At 51.7% G+C, this 12,865-nt stretch overlaps 1 protein-coding gene across 1 annotated transcript in view; it reads right to left on the minus strand.

The window, feature by feature from the left end:
* The window catches only part of LOC137415617 (WD repeat-containing protein 48-like), a 50,104-nt gene extending 47,945 nt beyond the window's left edge, over positions 1-2,159 (minus strand). The window contains exons 1-2 of the mRNA XM_078782757.1: positions 2,106-2,159; positions 1,931-2,017 (exon numbers count right to left, since the gene is read on the minus strand). Of these exons, the coding sequence (XP_078638883.1) occupies positions 1,931-2,017; positions 2,106-2,159 (141 nt within the window). The remainder of the gene's footprint in view (positions 1-1,930; positions 2,018-2,105) is intronic.
* Between the last annotated feature and the right edge of the window lie 10,706 nt (positions 2,160-12,865).

Raw genomic sequence — 12,865 nt, forward strand, 5'->3', positions numbered from 1 at the left:
ATATTTTCTTAATCAATTGGCTAATCGCATAACTAAACCACTAGTGCTTCATCCGAAGATGTATCTTTTAGAAATTTAATTAAATAAGTCATTTATAAAAAATTGAATAATTAATTGATTACTCAATAAATAATTAATCGATTAATCAATAAATAATTAATAGATGAAATGATTAATCAATAAATCAAAAATATCCTTGATAGCCACATCACTTGGTCACTCATGTCCAAATATTAGCTTCCCAGCTCAAAAGGTGCCTGAGATATTGGCCAAATGAGAAAGAAAATAAATAAATGATTAATAATGAAAATAAATAAATAATAATCATAAAAAAATTAAATTATTAATCAATTTGGTCAGAGAACACATATACTACCACTATTTCATCAGAATCTGTAACTTAAAAAAAAAATTTTTTTTTGTCATTAATCGAATAATTAAATAATTAATCGATTAATTGATTAATTAATAAATCAAAAATATCCTTTGCAGCCAAATCACCTGGTCATTGGCATGTCCAAATGTCAGCTTCCTAATTCAAAAGGTGCCTGAGTTAATGGTCAGAAGAGAAAGGAAATTTGATTAATTAAATAAGTACTTAATTAATCGCTAATAATTAAATAACTCCTCAATTTATTGATTAATCAAAAAATATATATATCGTTTTTGACAAACGACTTGCTCACTATTGTGCCGAAATTTCAGCTTCCTAGTTCAAAGGATGGCTGAGATATTGCCCGGACAAACAAACAAGAAAGAAAACAAGAAAACAAGAAAGAAAACAAACAAACAAACAACCAGAGTGAAAACTGAGTACTCTCTTTCAGCGTGCGTCACTGCCGAGCCCCCTTCGGTGCCCGGCAATGACGATTTGCAATGCCTGGAGATGGCATAGGAAAGGAGCGGTGTACAACAAACAAACAAACAAACAAACAACCAGAGTGAAAAGTGAGTACTCTCTTTCAGCGTGCGTCACTGCCGAGCCCCCTTCGGTGCCCGGCAATGACGATTTGCAATGCCTGGAGATGGCATAGGAAAGGAGCGGTGCACAACAAACAAACAAACAAACAACCAGAGTGAAAAGTGAGTACTCTCTTTCAGCGTGCGTCACTGCCGAGCCCCCTTCGGTGCCCGGCAATGACGATTTGCAATGCCTGGAGATGGCATAGGAAAGGAGCGGTGTACAAAAATCATACAAATTCCTTCTCCAAGCTGGATAAAGGTTAAGTCACACCATCACAATAACCACAAGATTGAAACTCACACACACAGAGACGCACAGCCTCAGGGGCCAAGAGACAAAGATGTATCACAGACAAAAGTTCTGCCAGGAGAGTTCAGGGGTTAAACTGTGTTCTTACTTCAGCAATTAAAACACCACTATCTCCACATAAATATAAACTTACATCCATTGAATATTTCAAAGATCTTGCCTTCTTCAAAGCAACCTGAAAGAGGGGACAAGAGATCGTATTATAACATATCAGGTACAATGCAGGAAAATGAGTAGAACAAATGATGTTGGTGTGTCGTGATGTACAATTATTATTTCTGTTTATACTGAAGAGCTAAATGAGAGAAAGGAACAATTTCACACAGACGGGAATAAAAAGGTAAATAGGGAAACGATTACATCAACACACCACAAGTGAATCTAGTCGAGTGGTACAAATTGGAAGAAGGACAAAACATTGAGGTGCAAAAGAAAAAGCATCGTTCATCTCATCAGAAAGAGAGAAGACACATTCAGATGCAGGAGAATTCCCTGATCCCTTCGCTCCCATCCTTCCTTCTTCCATGTGTCTGTCACGTCCCTCCACACTGCCATCTGTGTTTTCCACCATGTTCTGTTCTATCTCGCTCTCCCGTGTGCTGTTCCCTCTCCCAAAAAGTGAAATGAAGCCAGAGGAAGTATACCACAAGCTCGTACCTCTTCTGCTGAGTTGACATTCTTTGCTTTGTAAACAAATCCAGTACTTAATCCTCCAATTTTGGAAATAACCTCCCACATCCTGAACTGAAAACAAAGGCACAAACAGAGCTTCACAACAGTGCTTCTGAAATAAAACAGTAATAACAAAGCCATGTTCAAATGATTATTTCACATCAACTCGATAATTATCATCAACATCATCATCATCATCATATTCATATTCCATAGCCTCGTCAGAGCAGATACTTGGCCACAATGCTGGTCACGTAGCCACTCCGGCTCAGGAAGCTTGGGCATGAATTTGAAATGTGCTGATGCCAGCGATAGTTTGCCTCCTCTTTGTGAAGGACACAATGGGATCTTTAATGTCCACAAACTAATTCCGGCATAAGGTTGACCAGTTTCACGTCCAACCGAGGGACTGCACACACATTGATGAATCACAAGGCCTATGAAACACCCGAATGAAAGTTCATAGCTGGGTTGGAATTCAAACCCAGGCTCGACAGCTCACATCAACGACTGGAAGATATCTCTGGGGAACTAAAAAGGAGGAAACAAGCGTTACACCTAGGTCCCCCGTCGGGGAAGTGATGTGAGTTGACAAAGTGGAAGACGCAGAAAACATGCTATGATATGATATTTCGCTCACAAGGTTCGGACATACATGGCGGCGGCCATCTTGGATTTTGACGTGGCAACCCAATTTTCAATAGCGTTATTCCTTATGCCTAGATACACCCACACACCAGATTAGAAGTTGGTACTTCGCTTATTTTTCAAGATATTTCGTTCACAATGTTCAGACATACATGGAGGTGGCTATATTGGATTTTGACGTGGCGACCCAATTTTCAATAGCGTTCTTCCTTATGCCGAGATACACCCACACACCAGATTAGAAGTTGGTACTTCGCTTGTTTTTCAAGATATTCTGCTCACAAGGTTCAGACATACATGGCGGCGGCCATCTTGGATTTTGACGTGGCGACCCAATTTTCAATAGCGTTCTTCCTTATGCCGAGATACACCCACACACCAGATTAGAAGTTGGTACTTCACATATTTTTCAAGATATTTCGCTCACAAGGTTCAGACATACATGGCGGCGGCCAATTTGGATTTTGACGTGGCGACCCAATTTCCAATGGGGTTCTTCCTTATGCCGAGATACACCCACACACCAGATTAGAAGTTGGTACTTCGCTTATTTTTCAAGATATTTCGCTCACAAGTTTCAGACATATATATGGTGGCGGCCATCTTGGATTTTGACGTGGCGACCCAATTTGCAATAGCGTTCTTCCTTATGCCGAGATACACCCACACACCAGATTAGAAGTTGGTACGTCGCTTATTTTTCAAGATATTCAGCTCACAAGGTTCAGACATACATGGCGGCGGCCAACTTGGATTTTGACGTGGCGACCCAATTTTCAATAGCGTTCTTCCTTTTGCCTAGATACACCCACACACCAGATTAGAAGTTGGTAGGTCGCTTATTTTTCAAGATATTCAGCTCGCAAGGATCAGACATACATGGCATCAGACATACATGGCGGCGGCCATTTTGGATTTTGACGTGGGTTGCACCCACACACCAAATTCGAATGCGGTCCTTCGCTTACGCACGCACGGAGGGGAAAACCATAGTCCCCCTTTCACTCCGCCGTGCGACGGGGGACAATAATTGGTACAATAAATTAATATCGCAACACCACCAATTATGTCGTAACGTAATTACACCACTAGCAGCCTTGCATCGCCGCAACTCAAAGCCGGCCGCTGGTATAAACACTCTATGCGGTTGTTTAGGGCCACAACCGCTGGGGGGGGGGGGGGGGGGCACACATGGCTAACTCAGTGTGTAGCCATGTAACGCTGGGGTAACGTTGCCGTCAACGTTTTGTTGTTATGTAGCAGCGCCATCGCCAGCACCTGCCTTCTCTCTCCCAATCTCCCATTCGCAACTTATTTTGACCAACAGAGTACACAAATGGCTCCTAAAATAAAATTTATGTTTGGCGCTCAAGGGAGGAAGAAGAGAAAATTGGAGATGGTAAAAAGAACACCGGATAAAGGTATGTGATTGTTTGTTTATTTGTTCTGATTGAATGAATGTGACAGTCGTTTTTCTTGCAACATTAAAGTCGTCTTTTAAAATAACTACTGCAGTGCCCGTTCAAAACATGCCTGTTCCAAATAGGCATTATTTGGATAAACTGACTACATATAAATAGGCCTGGAAGATACATATAACATACCCATGCAATGTCTTCCAGCCTATATTTAAAAAATAATAATAATCTAATGTATAATCTTTTCAGGGGCATTATTGAAATATTTTGGAGCAACCTCCGCTGCACCAGGACCATCTACCTCGTCAGCTGACATGACTGCTGCTGAGGGAGGGAACATCGTCAGATTCAAAGACTTCGGGGGCATCTACTCCCTCCTCTGACGTGACTGCGTGTGCTGCAGAAGTCGTAACTGAGGTACCACAACCTTCTACATCATCCACTGATATTCCATCTGCCACCTCCCAATATCCAGTTGCAGCACAACCACAAAATCCATTTGACTGGCCAACTATCCTGTCAGATGCAGATTGCAGACAGGACAGATATTGTACGCAGAGGGCCGTTTCAGGTTGCCCCAGCATTCACCTTTCCCAGAAGGCAGGATGGTAGACGTTTTCATCACCCCTACACATACAGGACACTGGTAAATGAGGAAACAATTAAGGGGAGCTGCCTCGTCTACTCCAGGAAAAACAATGCAGTTTACTGCTCTGTTGCAAACTGTTCTCCAACAAGATAGAAATTTTCCTCAGCATTAAAATGAGGTTGTGGCGGACACGAAAGCTCACTGGCGTGATGGCATCATTCCGCGCACCAAGTGGTAGGCGTGGCCGCGGGATATACATCGGGCGCGCAGCCCGGAGCGCTCCAGTGCTACAGTGGAGCTCTTGCAAGAAAGACTCTTTCAACTTACCGCGTTGTCCGCTTCCTCCTTGCAAAACAAGTAGCGCGCATAGCACCGTGCTTCATTGGTGACCCTCCGACATTCTGGTCAGCCGTCGCTGACCACCCGAACCCGCCACAGCAATGGCAACCAACGTGGTCACAATCAAACTCCCCGAGTTCTGGGAGGCTCAAGCTGAAGTTTGGTTCCTGCAGGCAGAAGCCCAGTTCCGACTTCGAGGCATCACGGTGGATGAGACCATGTACTGCCACGTGGACGCATCCCTCGGGCCCGGCACGGCCGCCCGTGTCGTGTCGGTCCTGAGGAGCCCACCGGCCGACGCCAGGTATGAGGCGATCAAGCGTCTCCTCCTCGCCACGTTCGGCCTCACGGTGGACGCACGGGCCGACAGCCTCCTGGACCTCCCCGAGCACGGTGACAGGCGACCGTCGGTCCGCATGGACCATATGCTGTCACTGATGGGCGACGAAACCCCGAACGCTCTATTCTGGGCGTTATTTCGATGCCAGCTGCCGGCACGAGTACGCCTCGCGTTGGCCGGTTCTGCGACAACGGAACCCCGAGCTCTCGCTGCCGAGGCCGACAAGTTCTTCGCGGCTTTGGACACGCAGGCGAGTTTTGGCACGGCCGTCGCGCATCCCGAGGCTGATGCACACCTCGTGGCTGATGCTGATGCACACCTCGCGGCCGCTGCCATGCCCCGCCCACCACCACCGCCGCCGCGGAGAAAGCCGCGGCCTCCGCCGCCTCCGCCGCCAACCTGGTGTTTTTTCAACGCCCAGTTCGGCCACGAGGCTCGGCAATGTCGCCCGCCGTGCTCATTCGGCAGGTCGGGAAACGCCCGGGCTGGCCCTCGATAGTGGCACTGAGCGCCGGCCGTTCAAACAGCCTACTTTTCATAACGGACACCTTATCCGGGTGCCGTTACCTGTGCGACACGGGAGCGCAGGTGAGTGTCGTTCCCGCCGGTACGTCCGACAAGCAGACCGCAGGCCGGGGCCCCGCGCTGCTTGATGCCAACGGTACGTCCATTCGCACAAACGGAAAACGCTGCCTTTCTCTGCTGTTCGGAGGGCAGGTTTTCCGGTGGTTGTTCGTGTGCCTATGGCACTGCTTGGCGCAGACGTCCTCTGTGCCAATGGCCTGTTGGTGGACGTAAAGCACAGAAGGCTTGTCCAGGCTGAGACGTTCAGCTCGCTCGCTTGCGCGCTGCCCGCCTCGTTGAGCAGCTCCCGGAGCAGCTCATCGAGCGGCTCACCGAGCGGCTTGCTGAGCAGTTCGGTTCCGGCCAAATTGATCTGTACGCTTCCGGCAGCGGACGAATTCACCCGCCTCCTCGCCGGCTTCCCGACCCTCACGCGGCCCACGTTCTCGGCGGGGGCCGTCAAGCATGGGGTGGAACACCACATCCCCACCGCCGGCCACCGGTCTACGCCCGGGCACGCCTCCTCGAGCCGACGAAGCTCGCGGTAGCTAAAGCGGAGTTCGCTACGCTGGAGCGGCTCGGCATCGTGCGGCGCTCCGAGAGTGCTTGGGCGTCGCCGCTCCACATCGTGCCAAAGCTCGGCGGGGAATGGCGACCATTCGGGGACTACCAGCGCCTCAACGACGCCACCACCCCCGACCGCTACCCCGTCCCCCACATTCAGGACTTCTCCGCCCGGTTGGCAGGCATGTCCTTCTTCTCAAAGGTGGACCTCATACGCGGCTACCATCAGGTCCCCGTCAGGCCGGAGGACATCCCGAAAACGGCGGTCATCACGCCATTTGGACTTTTCGAATTTCTTCGGATGCCCTTCGGTTTGAAGAATGCGGCTCAGGCGTTCCAGCGACCAATGGACAGCGTCTTGCGCGACCTGGATTTTGTGTACGTCTACCTGGACGACATCCTCGTCGCCAGCGCGTCCCGCGAAGAGCACCTTCACCATCTCCGCACGCTTTTCGAATGCCTGGGCCAGCATGGCCTCATCGTGAACCCCGCCAAGTGCCGGTTCGGCGTCGCCGACACCGACTTTTTGGGGCACCGCGTCACCAGGCACGGGGCCGTCCCCCTACCGGCCAAGATGGAAGCGGTGAAGGGGTTTCCGCGCCCCTGCACGATCAAGGGGCTCCAGGAGTTCCTGGGCATGGTAAACTTTTACCATCGGTTCCTGCCCCGCATCTCCCAGCTCCTGCGCCCCTTGCACGAGGCCCTCCGTGGGAAGCCGGGCAAAGGTGATGTTACCTGGACCGAGCAGATGGACGCGGCGTTCGCGGGCGCGGAGCTCGCCTTGGCTAACGCCACCATGCTCGCGCACCCGGCACCCGATGCACCGATCGCCCTCACCACCGACGCCTCGGACTACGCGGTGGGCGCGGTGCACGAGCAATGGGTGCGTGGTGCTTGGCAACCGCTGGCGTTCTTCAGCTGGCAGCTTTGCCCGCCCGAACGCCGTTATAGTACCTTCGACCGCGAGTTGCTCGGGCTTCACCTGGCGGTCAGGCACTTCCGCCATCTGCTCGAGGGCCGTGCGTTCACGGCCTCCGTCGACCACAAGGCACTGGTCTTTGCGATGGGGAAGGTCGCCGAGCCGTGGTCGGCCCGGCAGCAGCGTCACCTCTCGACCGTGTCCGAATATACGACAGACATCCGGCATGTCGCGGGGAAGGACAATCCGGTGGCGGATTGCCTTTCCCGGTCCATCGCCCACACAGTCCACCTTGGCATCAACTATTCCCGGATGGCGGCGGACCAGGCCACCGACCCTGGCGTCCAGGCCTTGCGGACCGCCGTCACGGGCCTCCGCGTCACCGAGGTGCCGTTCGACGGCGCGGGCACGGCCCTCTTGTGCGACGTCTCCCTCTGGCAGCCTCGCCCCATCGTGCCCGCGGGCTGGCAGCGCCAGGTTTTTGACGCCATCCACGGCCTGTCCCACCCGGGCACGAAGGCCTCCCAGAGGTTGGTCGCCGACAAGTTTGTCTGGCATGGCCTCCGGAAGGCCGTCCACGGCTGGACCAGGACGTGCCTCGCGTGCCAGCGCGCGAAGGTGCACCGACACACCCAGGCCCCATTGGCCCCGTTTACGGTGCCGGAACGTAGGTTCGACCACATTCACGTGGACCTGGTGGGACCTCTGCCCCCCTCGTGAGGTTTCACCCATGTCCTCACCATGGTGGACCGCACCACCCGGTGGCCGGAGGCCGTGCCTTTGGCGGCGACGACGGCGGCGGACGTCGCGCAGGCCTTCATCGCCACCTGGGTCGCCCGGTTCGGCACCCCCTCGGACATCTCGTCCGACCGCGGCCCCCAGTTCACCTCGGAGCTCTGGGGGGCGGTTGCGTGGGGGCTCGGGGTCCAGCTGCACCGAACCACGGCCTACCACCCCCAGGCCAACGGCTTGTGCAAGCGGTTCCACCGCTCGTTGAAGGCCGCACTCCGGGCCACCCTCCGCGACGGCGGCTGGGTCGACAGGCTCCCCTGGGTCCTGCTGGGCCTCCAGATGGCACCCAAGGACGACCTGCGCACATCCGTGGCGGAGTTGGTCTTCGTGCAACCGCTGCGGGTGCCGGGCGAGTTCCTCCCCGACCCCACGGCACCATGGTCCGCGGCGCAGGTGCGCTCTGCGCTGCAGGAGACAGCCCGGAGGTTCGCCCCGGTGCTGACGGCGCACCACGGGCACCAACCTACGCACATCGCCCCGGAGCTTCGCACCGCGGAGTACGTCTTCGTCCGGCACGACGGCCACCGGACACCACTGCAGGCCACCTACGACGGGCCTTTCCGTGTGCTGGAGTCCGGGGTGAAACATTTCACTTTGGACATCGGCCGTACTCCCGACCGCGTCTCAGTGGATCGCCTCAAGCCGGCCCACCTCGAGGTGGACCACCCACCGCCGGTGGCTCGGCCCCCGCGTCGAGGCCGCCCCCCTGCGGGCGGACCCCTGGCACCGCCCAGCCCCGCCGGCACGCCGCCCCCCGGTCCCGCACCCATCCCGGGTGCAGCCGGAGGCATCCCAGCTGGCTTCCCTGCACCCCGGACGCCGCCAGTCGCCAGTGGGCGCTTCGGCCGGGTCATCCGTTTGCCCCGCAAACTGGCCCTCCAGGTGCGCGGGAATTCTGGGGGGGGGGGGGGGGGCACGTGTGGTGGACACGAAAGCTCACTGGCGTGATAGCATCATTCCGCGCACCAAGTGGGCGACGGCCACGCCCGAGTGGTAGGCGTGGCCGCGGGATATACACCGGGTGCGCAGCCCGGAGCGCTCCAGTGCTACAGTGGAGCTCTTGCAATAAAGACTCTTTCAACTTACCGCATTGTCCTCATCCTCCTTGCTAAACAAGTAGCACGCGTAGCACCGCGCTTCGAGGTATTAATTGTACAGATCCGTTCATTATTAACCGAGCTACAGTCTAGGAGTCTAGTGTACCCGAGACTAGACTAGACTAGACTCACAGTCTAGGAGTTACCCGATGTGTACGCCGGTTTAGAATAGGTACACTGTATCCCTGCACATCGTAAGAGGCGACTAAGGGTTGGCATCAGGAAGGGCATCCGGCCATAAAAACATTGCCTCAAACAGGGAACCATGATTGTCATGGGGCCCGCAAGGCTAACCCCTGCTCTAGCGGGGAAAATGGCCTTAAAACGATCATTCATTCATATTCATATTTTTTCTACGGTCTGGGAGTCAATTTTTTAGCCTTGGATCCAATGATCACACATGCTGGTTGTACCTCCGCAAGATGGCGGCGCTTCCGACGTATCGCGACAACAAGCGCTGATAAGCCATGTGGCATCTATATATATAAAGCAGTAAAGTATGTTTGTTTGTTTGTTTGTTTGTCCTCTTATAACTCGAGAACTACTCATCGCAGAGCAAAACCAAAGGCATATTCGGAATCAGTACGTCTCCGAGCAACTACAACACACCTTAAAATTTCAAAAACTTTGGGTTTTAAAATTAGCGTATTAGCGCAGAAGCGCTAGCAGAAGAGGGAGGGAATCGAAGGAAGGGAGCTAGAGCTCCCTCTAGCGCTTCGCAGCACCAGCGCTTCTGTTAGCGTAATTAGCGTATTTCGGAACGTTAATTTTTCAACTTCACATTCGGAATCAGTACGTCCCAGAGAAACTTCGTAACGTTAATTTTTCAACTTCATCCGATTGACATGGGACCAACGGCATGTGACAGAGAGTGAAACATACATGCTACATTTATTTGACGACAATGAGTTCCGACTTCCGGGTTCGGAATGCGGGACCAATGCCATTTGACAGGGAATAAAAAATAAATGCGACATTCAATTGACGACAATGACTTCCGACTTCCGACTTCCACGCAGTTTTTGATCGCTTTTTCTGATTCTGGATTCTCTGATTTTACATGACGCAGTTTCTCAATTAAATGCCACTTCATGATTTTCGATTTTCTATTTTCTTCTTTTTCATGAGGATTTTCGATTTTCTGCTTTTAGATGGCCGAGGCCTAATTCCACGCAGTTTCTTCCTAGAGCACCCAATTTCCGAGCATTTCCCTCCAGTCATTGGCCTAGCTGTCCACCTCGAGAATGGCCAGCGAGTCTACTTCCATATGGACAATGCCGTGCAGAGGGCAGAGCGACCTCCCCCCTCTCCCCCCTTCCCTCCCCCCTCCCCTTCCCTCCCCCCTCCCCTTTCCTCCCCCTCTCCTCCCCTCCACCCTCCCCCTCTCCTCCCCTCCACCCTCCCCCTCTCCTCCCCTCCACCCTCCCTCTCCCCTCCCCCTCCCCCCCCTCCTCCCCTCCCCCTCCCCCCCCCTCCTCCCCCCCTCTCCCCTCCCCCTCCCCCCCCCCTCCTCCCTCCCCCTCCCCCCCCTCCTCCCCTCCCCCTCCCCCTCCCCTCCCCTCCCCCCCATTCCCCTCCCCCCCCGTTCGCCTCCCCTCCTCTTCTCCCTCCCCTCCTTCTCCCCCGCCCGGCAATGCCGGGTACTTCTGCTAGTCCAGTAGCAGTAATATATCGATGAGCCCACATGGCGGATCGCAAATATGGTGACGTCACATGCAGATCATCGGGGGAGGGGTGTTCGTGTGAGGAGGTTGAGGAGGTTAAATGGAAATAACATCTCCTATTGGCTATTAAATCAATTGCAATGTATTAATTCAAGAATGGGTTTTAACATTGACATTACTATTATTGTGGTTAAAATAAAAATACGATCAAGACACTTCCGGTGTCCCCAAACCACCCCGAAAGCAACTCTTCCCCAAAATAAATATATAACGATTAATTTATTTAAAAATTAATAACCAATTATAATGGAGACTGAGAATGTACCAATCTGATCGCCCTTCAACTCCTCATTATTTAAGTACGAGGAAGGCTGACGTCACAAATGTAGGCCTATCAAGTGGTGACAACGGAACAACCGGGTATTGTTTGCGAACAATCATTTCAATGCGGATATCTCGTGGAGTTTTTGATTGAATCTTTCTCCACACACCTCCTCCGCCCCTCACCCCTCCATCGCACGATTTTTATTTGCCAAGATGGGTCTTTCTAAGAAGACATCGCGACGAAGGTACCTGTCACGGGTTTTCACAACATTAAGTGAATTTTATCTTTAAAATGTCGAGTATTGTGTGTTAATCATCAATGTACGAGCTCACCTCCTCAGGAAAAACACGTCCTCACCTCGTTCGTGTAGTTTATTATTTATTAATGATGATCTCTGTGAGGTGCTTTAGGATGACACCTTGATTGTGTTCGCACTAAATACGAACTTACTTCTCCGACTCATTGGGAGTTGTGTGGTATTTTCGGTACGTAACGTGGTTTAAGCGAATTAACCACAAAACTCTTTCCAAACCCTGCAATCCATCGAAGAATCCGATTTTTCAATCCCTCATCAGAAACCCTCGTAATCCCAATCGGGGAAAAGCCAACTCTGTGGTGTTTTGGTGAGACCGTCCGCCGTGTGTGTGGGGACGTTGGGGGATCAAACCCCGGCCGAGTCATACCATATGCCTAGACTTTAAAAATGGTACGTGCTGCTTCCTCCTCACCTGTTCAGCATTTAAAAGGACGAGTACACCCGCTCACTACCGGAGGGGGAGACAGGGTCCTTCCTCTTTGGGGTATTTAGATTACAGTCGATGTATGGTCGGGTCTCAAGAACATTGGGTGTGTGTTCATTCACCATGTTTCTTGTGGAGAGATCGCCAAGTGGTTTAAGCATTCGAGCAAGCACTCCCATTCATAACCGTTAAGGAACGGCTGGCTTGGCAAGCGCTAGCTAGCTGCTTGGTAAATGAGCACAGCCCGGGCTTCCTCCCTTTCAGTTTCGTTTTAAAAGCAGGAGCGAGTTTCAAAAGTTCACTTCGAAAAACGCCACGCTATCGGCAGAAAGGCATGTTATTAACCAAATTCTTGTGGGATATATAGAGCACAGTAGATCTTTGCTCAGTTCTGTAAGTAAAACTTACCTCACGGATGTCGGGATTCCTCCAAATTTCTTAATTTAGTGTTATGAACAGCATTAGCGACTGTTTAAAAAAGCTAATCATACGTGTTTGTGGTTTATAATATTTTTACCGCTGGAAGACGCCGTTGCTCCCACGAAAACGCCAAGATAACATATTGTTATGAATTTGGTAGAGCAAGATCTAGAGCTAGGTAGATCTGTATCGGTAGGTATTCGACTGTCGTGACAGGGACTCTACATGTAATAAGTTATTGATGTTTAGGCGTTTGTCGGGGTAAGATGTATGATTGTGGATCCACCTGGAGATTCGAGTGTTTAGTGAGGGATTAAAGGTAACGCCCCTGTGAGTCTCACCTAGTAGTCAAACTTTTGTCCATTATGGCACTGCAGACCACATAAATTAGTTAGGTCCCTAGCGCAACATTAAATAATTCCTTTCCCTGACAATGACTTCGGAACAAACGGACAGGAAACCAGGCCAGGACACTGCCGATGATGGCCGCAGCCAGCTACA

Source organism: Myxine glutinosa, chromosome 7 (assembly GCF_964187855.1).
Source record: "Myxine glutinosa chromosome 7, kmMyxGlut1.1, whole genome shotgun sequence".
NCBI lineage: Eukaryota > Metazoa > Chordata > Myxini > Myxiniformes > Myxinidae > Myxine > Myxine glutinosa.